Below are 21894 nucleotides of genomic sequence, written 5' to 3' on the forward strand. Positions count from 1 at the left end.
ACGCAGGCGATGAGGCGCGCCGTAGTGGAGGGCTCCGGATTAATTTAAACCACCTGGGGATCTTTAACGTGCGCCGAAATCTCGTACACACGGGCGTTTTTGCTTTTCGCCTCCATCAGAAAAGCGGCCGCCGCGGCCGGGAATCGAACCCGGGACCTCGTGCTCAGCAGCGCAACGCCTTAGCCACTGAGCCACCGCGGCGGGTACCACACAGTTTGTAGGCAAGGGGCTCGCTGCATCCGCGGCATTGGGCGGCCAGTGTTGCCGTTCGCGTTTTATTGAGACCCCATTTCGGCGCTTGCGTCTCCCAAAATATACCTCTACAATTTAAATTTCGTGCCTAGTTCTCCATGAAACTTTGTTCCATTGAAATTCCGGCAAACGGGACTTCGTTACAGAGAGGGTGAAAATACATGGTGTGCATACACTTGAAGTTACGAAAAATTCCGTGGTTCGTTACATCGAGGGTTTCGTTACATTGAAGTTCGTTACATCGAGGTATTGAGTAAAGTGGAGGTCTGGCCCTGTTGGCTCCTTATTTTCAGGAAAAAAAGTGAAAACATGCTACACAAGAGGAGAGACACGAGGAGAGAGAGTCCAAGGACTGTCCTTGTACCTAACCTCTCCGCTTGTGTAACACATTTTCAGTTTTTTTTTTTCCTTATAATAAGGAGCAATTTATGCATCTAAACCAGTTAATGTGATGCCCACTGTTCCTGACAAAACCAGTAGCTAATGTGACCTCAAGACATGGCCACATCCAGTACCAACTGTATGTAACCATTTTCTGTTAACTCTTTCGTTACGGCGGAAAAACGGCCGATTTTAAGTGCTTCCACAAAACATTTTTTTTCTCTTGAGCTACTGGACACACGTAGCCTTGCTATGCATGAAATTGTAGCTTATAGATTGCTCTTCCAAACAAAAAGCAGTAGTTTTGTTAAAGGTACAATTACTTACAGTTTATTCGTCAAGTAACCAGAAGAAAGCCCCCAAGAAAAGTATACGAAAAACACAAATCGGCACTTTTACCGAGACTAAAAATTATTTCTAGTATTTTAAGATGTACAAATTGTTCCTACGTTCCTTGGCTATGATTCAATATATAAATCAACAGTGTACACCAAGTTTCGCATTTTTGAGGGCCCGTCAACCTAGCGCAATTGATGGCTGTGCCACGCCGCGAGGGCACTCAAGGGTGAGTGAATCTCTGTAAATGTGCATCCATGTACCGTACTTACCCGATTCTAGCGCGCACTTTTTTTCCGGAAAAATAGGTTGAAAAATTGCATGCGCGTTAGAATCGGATACAAAACCGAAACAGCGGAAATTTCGTCCCACCCATCGCCATCGCCATGTCAAGATGGCGCTAAAGCTTTTAGCAACGATTTTTCAGACGCAGGAAGCATAGGCGCCTAGGCTTTTCTATCGGCGTTCACACAAATCTTCAAATCGTTCCACTTGCGCACTTGATAACAGCAATGGCAGCAGCGGCTCTCACGCGTTCAAAACGAGCGGTCGGCTGGAGCGTGCGCCTCTGGAGAAGCTCGCAGGATGGGCGTGTGAGGCGTGGGCCACGATCCCATTGACCATAATTGAACGTTAGTTCAGAAGTGTGGCATCGCGAACGTGCTTGACGGCACCAAGGACGAGATGTTGTGGTCAGCGGAGAGCGACGAGGAGTGAGATGAGTGAGATTACTTTGGGAAATAAATCACCCGTTTCTCTCGCATTCGTTTTTCTTGCTCACACAGTTCCGTGCGCGTTACAATCGGAGGTGCAAGTTTTTTCGGTTTTTTGTCAGGAAAATCAGGTGTGCGTTAGAATCGGGTAATTACGGTATACTCTTTTGTGTCCTCGCACAAAATCCTTATCGGTTCAGCGGTAAAAAAACAAGAAAAAAATCGAGCGCTCTCAACAAGCGTCGCACCTGAACCCTGCAGCGCTAATCTGACACGAGCGCCAGGTTATCTTGAAGGTGATAGCGCGATACGGCGCGGTGCATTTGGCAAAATATCCCGGCCGTACGTTCTCAAGACCCTAAACACAAAATCAAAACTGCAGTCATCAGATAAGAAGCACGTTTTGTTTATAAATACAGCGCGGAGTCACAACGAAATTACCTGCCAGCGCTTGTTGAAGTGCGAGGCACCTGACCCGGAGCTTCGTCGTCCTAACTGAAATCTGAAGATCCCACATCATTGCTTGACCCCTCATTGCTGCTGGAATCAGAAAAATCGACAGCAGGAGCTGCCGAACTGCTTGCTACAGCAGTCCGACTGTGCGGAGCGCGGCGCGAACCCGACGCCATTTTTCCTCCTCCTCCCCTCTACCGTCGGTTCAACTTTCTCTTGCTCACTGCCACCACAAGAGACACACAAACAAACGAAATCGAAATTGAAAGAGAAGTTGCCAATGAACACACCAGATGGCGATAGTTGTCTGGGGAGCGCGGGTTTCAGATTTTGCGGTTGATTTAAAATCATCGGACTCCGGCTTCCGATTGCCTATGGCGCCGTCGTGAAAGAGTTAAGTAATCGTAAAAAAACGCAACAATGAAACACAAGCACAAATGCAAGAAGGGCTTGAAAATTTCAAACTACTACACAACAGTACCAGCTGGCATTACTTCGGCTACCAAGTGTACTGCCACTTTATATTACACCCAAATGGTAGCCCATCAGAATGGAGCAGATGTCATAACGGTGATGAAATCCCCTCCTAACACCACAACAGTGGCTGATAAAGCAAGAAAAACAAACAAAAAAACCCCACCAACACTGGGGTGTTTTGCAACGCACAAAGGGAAAATCATTTCAGCAACAAAGTGGCGAGCAGACTTCCCTGCACACCTCTCAATGTCACATTTTGTGTAGCTGTTCAATATTCATGGCTTGCTCAAACCCCCCCCGTGATGATGATGAAAGAATGGGAACAGCCAGTCGTTAATTTCGCACAGCCGAACGAGGCTACTGAGAAATGCCCGAATGATAACCGGGCCGTAATGAACAAACGCAAAAAGTCTGAGAAACCAACAGCCCAGCAAGAGGAGGAAGAGGGCGGGAGAGGGAAGGAGGGCACCTTGGTGAGCGTCTCGGAGAGGTCGATGAGGTGCTCCATGACCTGGGCGTGGATGAGGGGGTCGCGGATCGCGTTCACGTTGCCCAGGGCTCCCAGCATGCGGCGCCACAGCACCACCGCCACCTCGGGCAGCCAGCCCTTGACACCCCCGCCCGCCAGCACGCTGCGGCGGTCGGCGCAGGGGCCGCCTGCATCTGCAAGGGCCACAGCAGGAGAGAGAAGGCACTCAGCACGATCTCCTTCGTGAGAAAAAAACTGCTGAATGCATCCACAACATAATAAGAAACCACCTTTTGTTTGACGTGTCTACACTTAATACCCTGCACTGGCAGCTAAAATACCTATAGAATTTTAACTTAGCCGTAAAAAGAAACATTTACGTTGAACGCAAGTTGGAATTTACTGGTGTAAAGATCTGGAACAGCCTGCCCCATGACGTAAAAGTTGCTAACAATTTTTCTGTTGCAAAAAACGCACTACCTTAAAATGAATGACACAATTTGAATCCATGCTTGCACCTATTATTTGTACGTATTCCCACACTTATACCCTGTTATCAAATGACGTGATACTTCTTATACAATGTGATAACCTACTGCATTTTAAGAGATTCTTGTGCTTTGATATGATGTATTCGTTGTAGCCTGAGTGATAACTGCAATTGCTGTTGTATTTTGCTGGTAAAAATTCAACATGCTCTTGTTTATTTCATTGGCTTATATAACTGTATTGATTCAAGAAATCTGCACTCTAAGGAGTGTTTAGAGTGCCTTTTAACGTTTTTTACGTTTACTGTCGACCATGTGTACTGACGTGTTCTCTGCAATTAGATTTTTTTATTGGACCCCTTACTAGCCACTGGCTATGGGTTTAAACAGTTTTTGCATATTTTTTGTAGTGTCACAAAGAACAATAAATTGAATTGATTCTCTAAAATGTCATGAAGAGCCCCATGGTGAAGTGAGAAGGAAATTTGTTCATACAACGCGCACAGAGTGAACAAACTTCGCTCTGATTTCGCCGCACTTGAAGCACGCAAATTACATCGATGCCGCAAGGTGCACAGCCAACCTTTCAGTACTACTAGAATTTTGCTTTGGCATCCCTTATCTTTTCTCTGTTGCCCAACACAGCCCTGCTGTTTTCTAGCATTCCTGAATCCCTACGCTCACATTTTTATGCGCAAGTGCACAAACTGAAGCAAAAAGGCCAGGAAATCAGACTGGGTAAGGTCAAGAAAAAATATGTTCGGTTGACTCTAGTTAAAGCTGTATTACTGCCCACAATGACTGGCCCCTCTGAAACAACATTTGGCTTGGATGCGCACCAGAGAACAAAGCTTTAATGACGTAGCTTGTGCACGTTTCAATACAGAGGACCAGCAGCTCAAGCCGCCCTCGATAAACTCTTCTTTTGCCCTATAAACACTGTTTCAACTTGTCATGTACAGCTCTTCAGTGCGCCGGTACGGTTTGATTCAAGTGCTCACACTGCTGTCCGTTAAGGCATGCGGCTCAATCAGAACTGCACTGCGCTACTACAGACCCATCTGCAGTTAGTTCACAAAATTGCACACTGCTCTGGCAAAAATAATGGGGACATGAAAGAGTCCCAAAACCTTAGAAACAGCCTGCCCATCCCTTCCCCTTCTGAGTAACAAGCAGTACTGAAGCTCTGCTTGAAACATGAGCACAGAAGCCAGTGATTTATTTTCACAATTGATTATGCACCACCATCATCATCATCACCAGCCTACTCACGTCCACCGCAGGACAAAGGCCTCTGTTATGGATTTCCAACCGCTCCTGCTCTGTGCTGCTCGAGTCCATTCTTATCCCCCAAATCTCCTTATTTCGTCCCTCCAGCGAGTTATCAGCCTTCCCCTTCTTTGTGACCCACGTCCTCTCGGTATTCACTCTGTTACCCTGGACGTCCATCGCTTGTCATTTCATCTCGCCACACGGCCAGCCCAAGTCCATTTGTTTTTCTTTACTTCATTCAACTATCATATCTACTCAAATTCGTGAACTGATCCAGGAAGCTCGTTTCCTCTCCCTAAATGTTACCCCTCTAACATTATTCATTCCATGGCCCATTGAGCTGACCTAAGTTTGCTTTCTAGTTTTTTAGCAATGCGCCAAGTTTCAGCTCTGTACGTCATAACCGGCAGTATGAACTGGTTGTTGATTTTTCTTTTGACAGAAGGAGCTTACTTTTCATTATTTGGGAGTGCTTGCCGAGTGCCCCCCATCCCATAGCTATTCTGAGCCGGGTTTCTCTCTCATGATTAGGGTCAGTACTGACAACCTGTCCAAGGTAGTTATATTCTTCTAGTTGTTCTAGTAATTTTTTACATACACTATTAAGTGCTATAATAAATTAGAAGCATCCTCAATGAAAGATTGAGACATTTCGTAGGTCACAGCCCTTTGCCCTGTCCCCAAGTCTTGGTTTCCCGTTGTGCTTCCATAGATTACAGCGCTCAGTCAATTCTAAAGCAACACCACGCTAGAGGGCAGTCCCACGAGTCAGCAACCCACCCAACTTGCCTTCACATGCAAGAATACAATGCACGAGCCTTGCAGAAAGAAAGGACGCGCCGCTACACGAGCGGTCGCCACCAACTTACCCTTCCTTTTCCTCTCAGACAGACCTGCTTGGCAAGAACGAGAACGAGCACCAGCCAAGTCAGCTCGCCATCGAGCGTTGAGCAGCACACACGCACAACAAAGAGGTCGAACAGGAGGGGGAACAGTACGAAACCCAGCAACCCACCGCTGGCATTGCAGGCATTCTCGCTGCTCGTGACGATGACCTCGATCTGGATGGGCGAGTCCTTGATGCTAGTGCTCTCCAGGCCACTAGACGGCGTGGGCGACGGCGACCGGCTGCGGTACTCTGACGCGTGCGACATGCACGGCGACTCCACTGCGTGCGTGTGCGCGCGTGCGAGACAGGGCGTGCGCGTTAGCGCCACTCCTTGTGATAGTTTGTATACTCCTGGTACTCAGAGGGCAATACAGCTGGCTGCAACAATTTCCACAAACAATACTAAAAAATTACAGGGAGAACAACAGAAGGTACCTTTTGTATACTGTAGGATGTAATTAATAGCATGCACTGACAAAGTGTATAAGTACACGCCCTCCCACTTGGTACAAAAAGGTACTTGCAACTAAGCCTGCATAACAAATCCGGAACTAAGTGCTGTCTATCTTCATCTTCATCAAAATCCTTGCACTGCAACTTCTTTTCATGGTTAGCAACCGTAAGTAGCGTGCATAGGGACGCAATTAGTGGGTCAGCAAGGTCACCGTGAGCCACAGACGCTACTTAGCAGCCAATCACCAACAAAGTTGGCAAACTTGAGCTGCCGCAGATTGAAATTCGTACCAGTATTAGAACACCCAAGGGTAAAAAAAAATTGATGCATGTGGGAGGCTTAGCACCCCACAAATAATGTGGGCTCTAAAACTGACTACAACATTCAAACAGTTAGTGCAGAATCGGGGTCAAGGGCTGGTGCATCACTCTGTGTGCCCGAAACAAAACAAGACAAAACCAACAAAACAGACACAAATGAAAAAAAACAAACATGCTGTGCCCAATACAGTGGTGGCAATCTCTGTACTCCAGAACACACAGCTTAGGTTAGTGAAGGCATGCACCCCAAAGAAATGTTAGTGGAGTTAGTGGTGCAAGTGAAGTTAGCCAAACAATAGGTGCGCTGCTAACCGGAGATAACGCAGCCATGCAAGTTGTGCAGTTAGGCAAAACGAATATAAGACATGGGGGGAGACGAAACGACGGTGTTACGAAGACTACGGACTAGAGACGGGAGGCTAGGGGGATGAGATTACGGTACCAGGAAACATCCCGATGAGCAGAGGCATTGCCTGAGAATCAACAGAACAGCTGCTCTCCCAGCTATGTGAGGGTATAAATACGCACGGCTCGCAAATGAAGTAAGGCTAGTGTTTGGATGCTTGAACAAGTGGTGCGAATAAAAACGGTCACAACCTCTGATGCACACCATAACACCAATAATTTGAGGTTTTTGACAAAACTGCCAGCTACGCAAAATACGCCGGGTCTTTCCTTTAGTGCAGCTTCATGGCAATGCGCATTGTGCCGTGAAGCTCCTACGCACTAACACTGACTAAGCCTTCCATGGCAGCGATTGCATAAAACATACAAGGCCAAGGAAGAAAAAACAAGGATGAACGCACTCTTAACAACTGAATTTTATTGCAGTCAGTGTATTCTACTTGCTAAATATACGCTTTTTCTGTCTACATAGTATGTGATGTGTTGCTTGAACAGTAGGTAGCTTTGGTGCAGTTTTTCCTGTATGAAATGTGTGGGCAATACGTGAGGATTTTTTTTTCTTTTCCAGCGGGCTGAAATTGGTAGTGTGGATTATATGCAGGAGTGGGTTATACACACAAAAATATGGTACCCCCTCTTAGAACCTAAGCTAACACCATGTCTACCCAATCTTTAATCACAGCACAACTTGGGCACGCACTAAATTTTCATAACGGGTAGCAAGCAAATTACTTCAAACTCTGGAGGCAAAGAAGAGCTGTCAAGTTGACAATGCCGGCTGCGTAAATGCGCCTGTTTATGCCTGCTGTTTGGGCCCTGCCCTGCTAACCGGCCTCTGTTGACCCCACAGGCAATGCTCCCTGCTCATGTTTTTGTCGACAACAGGCTCCCACCGCACCTCACCTCTGAGGGACAAGTAATCCACCGACTTGCTCCGTCCGAGAGGGCATGTCCGACCGTCGGACTGAATGTTTGTGTCGGACGACACTAGGGGGCGGGCGGGAAAGGAAGAAAAAAAGAAAGAGAGAAAGAAAGAGAGAGAGAGAGATAGAAGAAAGGAGAGGGCAAACAAAGAAACGACAGCTGAGAACAAAAATCTAAAACGCAAACTAAACAAACAAATGCACGAAAGAAAGGCGCCAAAAAAGGACACTGCATTTCGGGACCCCACACGACACGAGCCATACACAGACGGCGCTCTAGTACAACTCTTGCAGGCACTGCCACAGAACGAAATGCCAACACAAATGACCCCGATCCCTTACATTCGATGGGCTAACGTAACTTTGGTCCGCACTTCCATCTTGCCTGCCTTTGCACATCCAATTACTTCCAATATTTTTTGCTGCTGCCAAACTGAGCATTTCCCCCCCCCACTAATCTCCACATCCTTACCGTCGCAGTACGGATTTGATTCTGTCTAGCGAGCGTCTTGTCTTGACTTGCCACTGTCTCAATTCTATTTCCATTCACCCACCGATGTGCTTGCGTTATCTTTTTGCACGCAATCTCGCCCCGTGCGAGTACTTCAAGGCAAATACTTTCCCGTACAACTAGACAGCTTCTCTCTGAACTTCTTCGAACCCACAAGATAAAATCCTCTAGACAAACAAGACTGCGCAGTGTCAGCTTCCTACATAGCCGATCACAGCTTCTTCGCACAGGCTGCAAGTCACACAAGCCCCTCTCCCAGACAGCGAGGTGATCTAAGCGCAGGACGCCAGGACAACGCTAGACAGTCAGCGGTGATGACGGCGGGTGCTAGGAGGAGGCAAGGTGAGACTGCAAGAGCAGGAAGCTGTGTCCATGTGCTAGCCGGCTATACACACGCACACACACGAACTCACAAAGTTGCTTCACTCAAAACTTCACACTGAGCTTGCGCAAAAGGACACGAAGGGAGTCTGAGAGAGGGTGCACGCAGAAAGGACACTCACCTGATGTGATGTCAAACCTGTCCTGGGGAATGGGTGCCACAGGAGCCCTCCTCATTCGCCGCAGCCGCTCAACTGAAGAGACGACAAGAAACAAAAAGCGGGACAATTTTCACGCATTCCAACCTTGGGTTGCAAGTTCCAAGGGCGTGCTTGGGTGATGAAAAGTGCCGTAGTGGAAGACTGCAGATCAGTTCAGACCCCCCAGGATAGACAAAATACAAGTTTAATTCATTAAAAAGGCTGTTTTGTCCCGACAATAACAACACCAGCTTTCTCGTAAACTTTGAACAAATACTGGAGATAGTAAGGAAAACAGACAAAGCAGTGGCCACTCCCCAGCCACTATCTGGCGGTTTCACTACGTTGTAACAGAATCTCGCTTGACCGATTGGTGGTCAAGCACGGCTGGGCAATTGCAGAGGGGCCCCTAGTTTGATTCAAAATTAATCACTTGAATGCTAATGTGCACCTAACACAGTGATAAGCGTTTTTAAAAAAAAGTGCTGGCCCATATGACACCGCTCCTGCCAATGTTACGTCACTTTAGGGTGAAATGCGAAAAAAGTTTTCGAATGTTTCTCGCATTTATCAATTAAAAAAACATTTTCCATGGCTGGAAGAGAGCTGAGTGTGCTACGAAAGGCTAGTCCATTTTTAAACGGAACAAATCCCCATTTTGTCTTCATGGCCCCTAAAATACCCTCCAAAATCTCGAAAAACACAGTGCGCTCTTGCATTTCGCCTTTAACAGAAAAACTATAGCAGCCAGGGATCTCCAATCGACAGCCTTGTCACCAGTAGGGCACTGCCTGCAAGCATTCTGCTGATTTCGTTACAGACACAGGCGAGGCTTACAAGGATTTCCTTTCCCACCTACCTAATGATGCACGCCTTTCTTTTTTCGACGTCCGCAATAGCATGTTGTTGAAAGAAACCCTTCCTAAATCTGCGGCACAGTCAATGGCAGCTACTAAGCAGTGCACTCAGAATTGTGAGTTTAGGATTGAACTCTGTCACACTTCTTAGAAATGCCACGTTGATGGCGTTCCTTTTTCTGGGTGCAATGCAGACAGCAGCTGCGTCAGCTAAAAGCGACGCGAATGCACAAAGAATCCTCGCTGTTTGTTACAGGCACAACACAATGCCCCCTATCACTTTTGTTTGCGCGTCAATACGACTTCGCCTAATGCATGTACACCTACAAGGTGTCATTGTGACACAATGAGCGGGACACGCAGCTCATATCCAAGCAGGTGCCGCCGATGATAAATTCAGCAGTGCACTACGACTATTTTTCGCCTGTAGTTCGTTCACTCACACAGCATTCACTCACTGTGGGGGCAATAAATAAAAAGACGTGCTTGTCTTTAAAAGAAAAAAAATATAAAAAGGAGCATGAATCAACGCCCCATTGATTTCTGAGGCTGGTATCTTGGCCCCAACAAAAAATGAAAAGCAAAAACTGCGTCACATGACAACGCCAGTACTGTCAAATCTTTGCAGCCATGCTCTCAAAACACAAGTGATTACAGCTTCCTTGTCAATTAGTCTGGGCATTCATAACGTGCTGTTAAAGCATGTTATGAAGGTTGGTATTGCTCTAAAAAAATGGGGGGGGGGGAACACAACAATACAGGAGGTCAATGTCGAGCACGTTTTATGAATCACCTGTGCAATCTGTTTAAAAGCAATCAGCATGGACTAGATAGAAAGATAACCCATGGAGACAGAACTAAAAAAAAAATGGCTGCATCTCCACTCCACAGATGATGGTGAGGGTGCGGAGTACGGGGAGTCGAAATGGCATCCGATTTGCGCCCCAAGTGACATCCGATTTGCGCCCCGACCATCATTCGATTTGAGTCGAGTTGCACCTTGATTATTCCATGAATAAAACTGCAGCACACAGCTCAAATCGAATTTCGCTTGATTTTCGCTTGACGCTGGTGTGCGCACGGATGGACGCGGATGGACATTGGGATGTCCTAAGGTACTCCGCACCGTTACAGGCGAGGGAGTAAGCCACTTGACTCTCGGGTACTAACTCACGGTCGTAGCCCAATGGGTAAGACTGACACTAACTCTGGTCTACCAGACACAGGCTCGAATGCTGCCGGTGCCTGTGCGATTTTTTGCTATTGTAAATGCTATGCGCACGAATGCGGACGGACATTGTGCGGTCCTAAGGTTAAGGTACTCCGCACCTAAAAGAAAAATAAAAGAGAAACCCAGAAGCGGGCAAACCTTTGTGGAGGAGGAGGTGTCCGTCCGAATAGCAGCGCACCACGGGTGGTGTCTTCTCGCACGCCCTGTCACCATGGTGGCTTGGCAGGGAACTGTCACCACTGTTGCACCGAGCTCGGTCAGAGCTCCGGTCATCGTCTGCGCAGGACAGGACAGAACACGTAGGGGGTTAGACTTGTCCAGCAAAAAAGGAGGCTGCCAGTAAGGCTGGACTGGGGGGACCTTTATTGATAGCTGCCGTGAACATGATGCCAGTATAGACTAAACATCTCACTAACAGGTATGAAATTCCATCACAAAGAAAGAAAAGTTGTCCTGGGGATTCAGTAATGTTGGCACCGAAAGTCAACATCTACTATACCTACTATAATTTACATCGGTCTATGCCAACGAAGTGTCCGCTTGAAGGCACTTTGTAAAAGACGAGTGCTTCGTTTGTGCAAAGGCAGATGGCACTGCCATTCCACGACTCGCATTCAGTAGGGCTTTGTGACTGGCGATTTCCACACTCGAGGTGATTATGAAACAAATATGTGTAAAGATTATGTCCGAATGGTTTTGTATCAAACGTAATTGTTGCAAATTGAAGTGAAAATTTATTTCCAATACGAAAAATGAAACTTGCAATTTCTTGAGATTGGTTGTAGCAAAAACTTGTAGCAAAAAAAGAAAGTGCTAAGTAGTGCGACCTAACTATAGCAAGAACTGTGATACCACAAGCGCAGTCGCAGTGTTTCAGAGAGATCCTTCTCTTGATACGGTGCACAGCTGGCAAAACGACAGCGCCTCGGTTGTGAAAGGGGAGACTAATGAAATTTCCCTCGCAAAGCTACAAGTGCCAATTTACTCGGAAAAAGCCGGCTGGCCTGCTTGGGCATTCTAGCACGATAGCAAAATCCCGGTAGACAGACAGGCATGACATAGAGTTTCATAATAATATACACTGGAGGAAAATCTGGCGCCACTGTTTAGGGGAGCCGCGCTTCAGCGAGCGTTCCATCATGTACCGAGCAGGCACACTCCACTTGTCCTTGGCATGGCTCACAAGCAGGCTGGAAAGTTGCCTCTGGCTACAAATTTGCAACAGTATTACTGCAGAAGGTTAATCGAATTTATTTCGCTATTATAAAATTAAAGCTCCAGAAAGATTTATTTGTCAGGGATTATTTAGATGCTTCATGCAAGATGAACTTGAAAACAATGTTACCCGCTTTTGTTGATTCTGGCTTCGAGACAAAGAAGAAGCCATGTGGCTTCCATGCGGCGCTGCAATCGTGGCGCCACCCACGGCGGCTTACGATTGCAGTGCCAGATTTTTCTCTAGTATATATTAGTATGAAACTCTATGTGACAGACGACAGGCACAACAGGATCCCCCTCAGCCCCCCTGACCTTCGGGCCGGCTGTTCTGGCGACCCATGCTGCCCGTCCGCATGCGGGGCGAGGACAGCGGGGCGATGCCCGACTCGGCCAGTCCCGGCAGGGTGTGCAGGGCGGTCACCGCCAGGGCCTCCCGGGCGGCCACCAGGCCGTTGGGCACGGGCGTCGACGCCCCCCCGCCCCCCGCCTCCACGGCCACGCCCCCTGCCGACAGGGGAGACCCTCCGACGGCCGAGTGGTCCCCCCGGCCCACCACGTCCGTGCGGCTGCTGGCCGCCGACCCCCGATGGGTGGTGCTGGTGGTGTTGCCGGTGGTGTTTCCGGTGGTGTTGGCGGCGGTGCTGGCCGGGCTGGTGGCGGTGGCCGTGTTGTGCCGGAGCCCCCGGCGCCGCTTGTGCTGCTGCTCCCGCTGCAGGGGCAGGTCCGAGAGGTTCAGCCGGTACACGTGCTGTGCCAGAATCCTGGTGAGCGTCTCCATTGTCTTCTGCACGGGGGGAGGAGGAGGGGGGGCACTTGTCAGGGTCCCAGCGCAATGGAGATCACTATCATCATCAGCCTATCTACGCCCACTGCAGGGCAAAGGCCTCTCCCATGGATCTCCAATTACCCTGGCCCTGTGCTAACTATGACCAGGTTATCCCTGCTAACTTATTGATCTCATCTGCCATCTAACCTTCTGCCACCCCCTGCCATGCTTGCCTTCTCTAGGGATCCACTCTGTTACCCTTAATGACCAACAGTTGTCTTGCCTTCGCATTACATGCCCTGCCCACGTCCATTTCTTCTTCTTAATTTCTACTAATATGTCCTAAACACGCATTTTTTCCCAGACCCACTCCACTCTCTTCTTGTCCCTTAATTTTCAATCATCATCTTCAGTTACTACCATCTCGTATCTCCATTGATGAAGATACTACAGAGCTAATGCTGTGCCGTCAAACGGTGCTGGGCCATTCAGTGGTAAGAAAAATGGACAATTGCCACACGGCTTGCTGTACTACTGCGGCACCAGTGCAGGTAAGTAAAGTACCACTGTTGGTATGAGTTCCATGCAGCACACAGAGATAAAATGTCCGGCCAGCTGATTCACTGTCATGTTGACCTAGCATCACATGAAAGGTGCATGGAACCATGAAGGATGTGGAAGTAAAATGAAAATGCTAATGCCATGCTTGTGTGGTGTCTTCTCAACTCCTATATGGGAGCTAGCCATACAGGAGTTTGCAACATACCCACAAACTCCTCCCTATCAAAGCGAAAGCTTCCTTAGTGGGACCAATGGCATTCTGTCAGAAAACTCATGCATTTGCCTGCAGACCGGTTGGCCGACCAAAAAGCTCTGGTAAGATTTCTGGACTCACAGCACATGCATGAAGCCAGGCTTTCGTTGTGTCAAAACCGTTGCTTGAAAATCATGGAAAAGGAATGCAATTCTAGGTAACTCAATACATGCATCGATCATGAAGACAGCGTGCACCAGTACGCCCGTTATTACAACAGACCCTCTTAATCCAGAAAAAACGTCCGTCCGCTGTAGCCGAATTATGCAGTATCCGACCAAGGGAAGAAGGGGGGGGGGGGGTTAATGAGCACAAAAGGAGAAGGGGGGGGGGGGGGGGGGGGGGGTATTTGACCGGTATTACATATATACATACTAGACACTTTGTTCTTTCTACATGCCAGTAGCACCTCTGCACAGTGTTCGAACGAGGGCAAAGAATCGCCTAAGCAGCGTTTCCAATGCTTAGCACCGTCACTTGGAAAAGGCCTAGCGCATGCAGCTAAGTGTGTGAAGATGCATGACAAGTTGCATAAAGCAAAAATATAACTAGGAGCCATTATAAACCAGCTATAAAAATCAGTCGTGGCCATTAGAATTAGCTAGGCTTTTTTAAATCCTTCGTGATGAGGCAGAATTCCCCGAAACCGTTCGTCAACAAATCGGATCGCTGCCTGACATTCCCCCAAGGCAGCTGCCACATCTTTTATGATTTTAGTCAGGTCATTGAAACAGCTGACACGAAATAATCTGATGAAGGACAGCTGTGAAATCAAAAGTTAGACCAGTTGGACTGCGCACGGTTACCGGCAGATTGCACACAATGTATGGGAACCAACCCCCTCTACTTGAGGCATTTCCTATCTTTTTCACCTAACGGAATGGGAACGATGCATGCGTGGGAATAATAAAGACCGAACTTCACTCAACCCGAGTTCGTGCCGGCCCCGTGGAAGTCCGCTATACACATTCAGTCGAAACAATTTCCGCCCGATATTTAGTCCGTTGCAGCCGATAGTCTGCTCTAGCCGGATCTGTTATGAGTGGAGTGGACTCCATTTTTAAAATGCATGGGGACCAAACAAACCCACAGAAATGGTCTGTTGTAACCGGAAGTCTGTTGTTGCTGGATCCGCTGTAACGAACGTAGACTGCATCCCTTTATCTCACAAACCACGTATCAGTATACATTTAGGTCACATATCCATCTACTTAGTGTGCAAAAAATTGTCACATGCGCTTGTTCTCTGTTTGCCATTTACCTCTTTCGTTACGGCAGAAAAATGGCTGATTTTGAGTGCTTCCACAAAGTTTTTTTCTCTTGAGCTACTGGACACATTTAGCATTGCTGTGCATGAAGTTGTAGCTTATATATTGCTCTTTCAAACACATAACAGCAGTTTTGTGAAACATGTAATTATTGAGAGTTGAATAGTCACACAAACGGAAAAAAAGATGGAGTGAGTACATCGAGAGATTTGAGGGTAAAAAATGGATTTAGGCTGACACAGGTGGCTCTGTAAATGACGATGATGACCAGGCATCACACACACACACTTTTTTTACACTACAAAACCCCCAGCCTCAACACCGGACAACCTCCAAACACACAGCCACTGAAGTGGGTGAATGAAACATTGCATTAAAATGAAAAGGCAGTGTAGCTATTCAACAAAACGCTGCCTACTGGGGCAATAACCTCTGATATCCCACTGAGACGTACAGCCTGTTCCCTCAGAGCTCAGGTAAGCAGATGAAAGCATGGTCAATGCTTGGATCAGTGGCAGCACCGGGCACTTACAAATGCTAATGCAGTGGTGTAAAGAGTGCCACCAGCAATGCACTGTATTTGCACAATTCTAACGCGCTTCCAATTGTAACGTGCCGGTAAGGTTTCTGTTGAAATGCCGAAAAAATCAGAAGGAATAATTAAAAAATAAACATGTGCAACAGCTGGAATAGGTATGCCCATAGAGGAATGTGCATGCCAAAATTTACTTGTGTGATGTTGACGGATTAGTTTGGATTCTATTGAGTTGGATGTTTGTGTCCACGGCGATGCCGCTGGACGCTATGAGGCCAATTTCGGTTTTTCACCCAATTGTAACGCACGCACACGATTGAAGGCTACTTTTAGTGAAACCAGGTGCGCGTTAGAATTGTGCAAATACGGTAGCCCACTAACGCACCAAAGATGTCCGCCCACTAGCTTGCAAGCATCACCCAGCTGACGCCCTGCTTCAGAGCACTCTCGGGCGAGTGTTTGCAGTCTGTGCCCAACTCGACCATCCCGCCCAGTCCCCATCGGGGCCTCGTCCGTGAGCCACAAAAGAAGAAGAGGAGGAGGAGGCTTACCGCCCACTCGTGGATCAGCTCCTCCCACTGGGTGAGCGAGGAGAGCACTCCGAGGAAGCCGTCCCACAGCTCGAGCGAGATGGTCGCGTGCAGGTTGGCCTTGATCCACGTCACTATCAGGGTCTGTCAGGGGAGGAAGAGGAAAAGGAGAGGCACTCAAACAAGAACATTAACCCTTTCAGGGTCACGGACATACATGTACATCCTCTGCTAAACACCTTCAAAATGGTCAATGACGTACATGTACGTCATTGCTTGTATGTTTAGACAGCGCGCCTTTTTCGCCAACTTCTCTTGCTTGGCATGTGCTGCCACACTGCAGAAATACGTCAAATTATTTTCTTGCACCGATGGCTCTTTTTATTTTTTTGTGATTTACTTCAGCAGTGGGCCGGCTATCGCTTGCGCATCCGGTAACGAGAGGGTGCGCTGGGTATCGCTCACTTAATGCCCCTTACGCCCACCGGGCGCCTCTCGCTTTTTGCATCTGCCACAGACCAAGGGCGCCTGCGAAAATGATGTCTATCCGATTTTGATTCACTCAAAAGGTGCCGGCTTGTTACTCTCTCGTTTTTATTCAGAATTTTTCTTGTGTTACTCATGAATAAACCACAGGTATGTAACAACACAAACGATTTTTTTGTCACTTTATGGTCAACCTTAAAAAGTTACGATAATTATTTCTCGAAATAGATTCATCCAAAGAATTTAAATCAGCAATAAAAAAATCACCCCTGGGGTTCGCATTTGACAAAAAAAATTCGACCCTCAAAGGGCTAATTAGTTAATTATGCTTAATGCATCTTTCAGGTTATCAGTCTTGTAACTCAAAAAGTACCGAAGGTATTGTTGCTAGAATGGTTAGTTACATAAGCGCTCCTAATTTGATTAAGTCTGGTTTGTAAATAAAACAGTAGTTTTACTTGCCCCCCCATAAAGAACAAGATTATGAGAAAACAAACTATTATATGTTAAAGAGAGAAACAAAAAATGAGCATAAAATATTACACTGTTCATTTTCCCAAAATGTCAGTCGTAGCCTCATATACAATATGGCTACAACTTCTGCAATAACAATGAGGGATACAAGTATACACGCTCACTTTGTTATGGACCTCTCTTGCCGCGTTTGTCTATGCCGACGAGGGTCCAAGAGGCGTATTGGGTACCTACAACAGACACTCCTACTATCCCACCCGCCCTCCCTGACAACTCAACCACCCTCACAGGCCAGCACTGATGCAGACAGCAAGAGTGCTCTCGCACAGGCCTCAAATAAAGCACGTCTTTCTCTCTCTCTCTCTGCAATGACAAAGCTAGCACACAGTACTTTCCATGGCACTACTGCACACCCTAGCCCTCCCAGGGCACAAAGGCATGTGGAATACGCTATTTGTCGGTGTTCAGAGTGTAGCCTGTACAGACTTTCTGCAACAACGATGGCATAACATGCTGCACAGTTCCAAACTTGACATGCATAGGGGAAAAAAAGTACATGCGTATTCGGGCTCAGCAGTGTAAGATACACCGCGTATGAGCATCCAAGTGCATACGCTAAAAAAATCAGGAGAAACGACGTCCCAAAGAGTGTCTCCCTCAAGTGACTTGAAGACAGAGAAAAGAAAGACCATAGATTTTAGCGGCGTGAGAATGCAAGCTCACTAGAAACCTATGAAGACATGTTATGACAAAGGTGTGCACTTCAGTTGCTTCAATAACCGTATTTCCGTGCGTGTAACCTGCACCAAAAATGTGAAAATTTCAGTGGCAAAGTAGGGGTGCGGATAATATGCGTGGTTTTTCCTTTAGTGCAGCTTCGCGGCAATGCGCATTGTGCCGTGGAGCTCCTACACAGTAACACTGACTAAGCCTTCCATGGCAGCGATTGCGCAAAACATCCAAGGACAAGGGAGAAAAATAGGCTTGTGCGAATATTCGGGCACTTCGAATATTCGAACGAATATTACAGTATTCGAATTCGCTTCGAATCGAATATAAAATTTCTGATATTTCGAAGTATTCGGGATGAACGAATATCAAAACTTCGTTCAAGTTTCGGTTTCGTTAGGCACGCCGCAGTGCCATCGACATCAGTCTTACATATTGACTACATGTGGAGCCAAGACAAGCTAAGCCACATTCAAAGCGTTGTCGCTTCGTCCCAGCACAGAACAGGGAGGATTGTCCCAGCCTTCGCGCATGTACGGCAGGGTAGTCGAGACTCCTGTTTCCTTGTTTCAAACAATGAAATTGTTCCCACTGCAACAATGGGAAAAATTTCGGCTCTCGCGAACGGGCCTGCGCGGCCCGGCGGATGATACAAACGAGCCGGCGAGGCGCCCGACTGACGAACGAGCGAGAGACGGTGACGTACGGGCTCTTTCTCCAGGAACGGCCGAGCTGTTGTTTTCTGTTCGCGAAAACGCGCCGCGGACTCCACAGGCGCGCTGACGCCGCCGCGAAACCACCTGCACGCTGCCGGCCGGCCGCGGCAACCAGGCGGCACCTTCAGTACCGAAGTGGTGCGGGGCGCTCGAGCCACCGCTTCTAACCGCTACTTAAGATACCGCTCGAAGCACACACGAAGTTTCTTGTGCGGTAAACGAGCTAACAATGTGGGCGAAAATGGTGCTATAAAAAATCATCCGCGCCGCGAGTGAAAGCGCCTATGAAATATCTGCCGGGGTGCTAAGCCTAAACGTCTCCTGTGGAGCCAGCCAGCTGTCTCGAGCGCTTCGAAACTGCCACCCTGAGGTGCACGCCTTCCCATTTTCGCCAGGCTCCTCCCACTGCCACGCGCGTCATTTTCTGACAGAGGCACAGGCGACCGCGAGCGCGGAATTGCCGAGGCGGGCGTTAAAATCGCGCGCGCAACGCCGACGCGCATGAATCGCGTGCAAAAACGCTCCTGAAGTGAGCTTGGGCACCGCGAGTGAATAGACGAAAGTCCAGAAATTACCGCTCGGCAACATGGAGGTTAAGAACAAGCAGAAAAACGTCACGGATTTCTCCATGCGAAAATAAGAAAAGAATTAAATGAAAACTTTTTTCAGTGCTCAATTTCTTGGTCTGTGTTGGTTCATACGAATTTCGGATGATACGAATATTTTTCGCGGTCCCGTAATATTTGTATCATCGAGATTTTACTGTAGAACTTTTTTACCGGAATGTCTCAGTGACACCTGACAGCTATTCGAATTCGCTTTGAAAGTATTCGACCCCTAGGACTATTCGCTTCGAACTAAAATATCACTATTCGCACAAGCCTAGAGAAAAAACAAGGACGAGCGCACTCTAACAACTGAATTTTATTAGTGAATTGTGACTTCCGCCTTGCAGCCAGTGTGTTCTGCTTGCGAAATACACACTTTTCCTGTCTACTGTGGGAATTACGGAGGTCCACCAACTTCCCGATCGGTCTCAGCCCGCCGCAGAGGCGAGAGGGGGAGGTCCTCCTCTTCCCTGCGGCCGCATGCCTCCCGCGCCAGGAGGATGCCCGTGAGAGCAGGAGCACAGCCGAGCCCCTCACGTGACCGGTTTGTCAGGAGTTCCGCGCCGGCTGGTCTGGTGCGGACGATGGAGGAAGTCTCTCTTTGGATACCAGCCATCATCGGGACCAGCCGTAGGTACGACTTGCCCCTTTTTGGCCTTCCTTTGTCCACCCTCGCGCCTGTTTCTCCCGTCCTGACCAAGGTGGTCTTGGCGGTGGCAGAGTGATGCGCCCGACGTCCTTATTGCAGTGCAATAAACGTCGGTGTTGGCAATTTCCGTATCTTGTGTGTGTTCCTTGCTGTTCACTGCCGCTACGCCAATTGGCAGTCCGTGGCGGTGTTCAGTGGAGGCAGCCTTGCGGCCGAGGCTCGAGTGCGAACTAGGTCGCTGTAAGAACCCTGGTCCCCACACTACATAGCACGTGATGTGTTGTTCAGCTTTGGTGCAGCATTTCCTGTATTAAATATGCAGACAATACGCTTTTTTTTTTTTTTTTTTCCCTCCGGCAGGCTGAAAGTGGGAGTGTGGATTATATGTAGGGGCGGGTTATATGCGCGGAAGTACAGTAGGAGAATCTAGTACAAGCTGGTAATGGGAACAGAAACAGCCTTTGTAGGCATGGATAGCAGCAGGAACCACTTTGTCTCCCACCGTTTCCCATCTGCCACTAGTTCCTAGTCTACAGAATTAATTAACGGATGCATAGTGTGCTAGTGAGCAGCCGACAGAAGCCGACGGGAGGGAGCCCACCTGGAAGAGCGCAGGGGCCAGCCTGCCTCCCAAGACGTCTTCCTTGCGTGCCGGTGGGGTCGTCTTGAGCACCAGGGAGGTCACACGCAGCAACACCACCAACAGCTGCTCCCTAGGAGAGAGAGAGAGATGGGTGCAGCAGACGAGGATGAGGATGAGGAAACAACGAGTGGACAAAACGGAATCCTCCCTCACAGATAAGAAGACACCAAATCATGTTGTTCACTCCTAGCTAAGACCTTGATTTAGAATATGATGTCCCTTTGTTTCATCTATTTCATCTCAAGACCTATTTCATCTCAAGACCAAAGGCACTGCCAAGGCAGTCTTCTCAGTCCTCAAAAAGAAAGACAAAGAAGAGAGAGAGAAAAGGAAAGAGGCACGGAATAAACAGACATCTGACAATACGTGCTCAAGTGCGCCAACCTGCAGAAGGCACTCACGAGTACAAGGAGCGAGTTTACCAAAAAAAAAAAAACAGTTACTTCACATGAAAAACAAACTCATTAGATCTTAGACACTAACCTAATGACCTCTGCTTGAGCTCCTGTGCTTCCTTTGGTTTCTCTTTTGCCGTAACAAGGTCTTGTGGAAAATTCTTTTACATTGCTCAGCCTTATTTAGGGCAACTTCCTATGCCATCATGCCTGAAATGTTTCCACATTCCCTCTTCCCTTTCTGGCATACCCCCAAGTCAAGCCACCAGTGTCCCTAAACCCAAGAAATGTTCCCTAACGAGTTTTCCCCAAGAAACATTCCCCAACCGACGACCTCTGACCAATGCCCAAAGAAAGCAAAACTGGCACGAAGCACGCACCACGTAGCCTTTTCCATGTGCCGCTTCATCACCATGTATCGGTAGATGTTCATCACCCTCTTGCACAGCTCCACCTGTGAGAAGGCAAAGGACACGAGACGGTTCACAACAGCCCAACACAGCTGATGCCACAGACTCCCGTCCTTTTGCAGGCAGCAAGCTGCTTACGCATGAACGCTAAGGGAATAACGGAGAGGACAGGAAGGCGTAAAATCCGTTCAGCATCCACGCCAGTGTCCTGGTTCCAGCCAGCAAAACAAAAGCGGGAAACTAAAAAGTAAAAATTGCCGAAATCGGTAGTGGGTCTGTTCTTTTCCCGAGAGACTCCTTTCCAGGCTGCCGTTCTCGACTTGAGGGGTCCTTGAAGAAGTTCTTAGCAGTTCTGTTACTTCAGGAAAGACTACCTCTCTACTATCTGACCTGAACCATTGGCACGGTTGCAAAGAGGCATGGCATCAAATTACAGCTCAAAACGAAACAACCATTCATCCGATAGAGGTTTGTACTGCCCTCTTATGTTGCTGTTACGCCAAATAAGTGCTATTTTACCCAAACACCAAAACAAATAACGGGACATCATTGTAATGCAAGGTCATTGCCGACTTGGAAACAGTCAAAACTATCATTTTTTAAACTGTTTTAAGCCGGGTGTCTTGCAAAACTGCGCCTGCTGCAAATTCACGGGTACTTGATGGCGCCGAAGGTTGGTGAAATTATTTGACCTATTTCGC

General features: G+C 47.9%; 1 protein-coding gene across 6 annotated transcripts in view; it reads right to left on the reverse strand.

The window, feature by feature from the left end:
- Window positions 1–21894, reverse strand: part of LOC144149038 (ral GTPase-activating protein subunit alpha-2) — a 103353-nt gene that overhangs the window by 50517 nt on the left and 30942 nt on the right. For 5 of the 6 annotated variants that reach the window (XM_077680589.1, XM_077680586.1, XM_077680588.1 and 2 more), the window contains exons 13-21: window positions 21164–21237; window positions 20347–20458; window positions 16105–16227; window positions 12483–12954; window positions 11091–11228; window positions 8847–8918; window positions 7813–7896; window positions 5857–6009; window positions 3082–3275 (exon numbers count right to left, since the gene is read on the reverse strand). In XM_077680589.1, coding sequence (XP_077536715.1) covers window positions 3082–3275; window positions 5857–6009; window positions 7813–7896; window positions 8847–8918; window positions 11091–11228; window positions 12483–12954; window positions 16105–16227; window positions 20347–20458; window positions 21164–21237 — 1422 coding nt within the window. The remainder of the gene's footprint in view (window positions 1–3081; window positions 3276–5856; window positions 6010–7812; window positions 7897–8846; window positions 8919–11090; window positions 11229–12482; window positions 12955–16104; window positions 16228–20346; window positions 20459–21163; window positions 21238–21894) is intronic. The other variant, XM_077680587.1, reaches the window with a different exon arrangement.

This window comes from Haemaphysalis longicornis, unplaced genomic scaffold, assembly GCF_048455015.1.
Source record: "Haemaphysalis longicornis isolate Haplotype H1 unplaced genomic scaffold, Haemaphysalis longicornis Haplotype H1 scaffold_8, whole genome shotgun sequence".
In the NCBI taxonomy this organism is placed as follows: Eukaryota; Metazoa; Arthropoda; class Arachnida; order Ixodida; family Ixodidae; genus Haemaphysalis; species Haemaphysalis longicornis.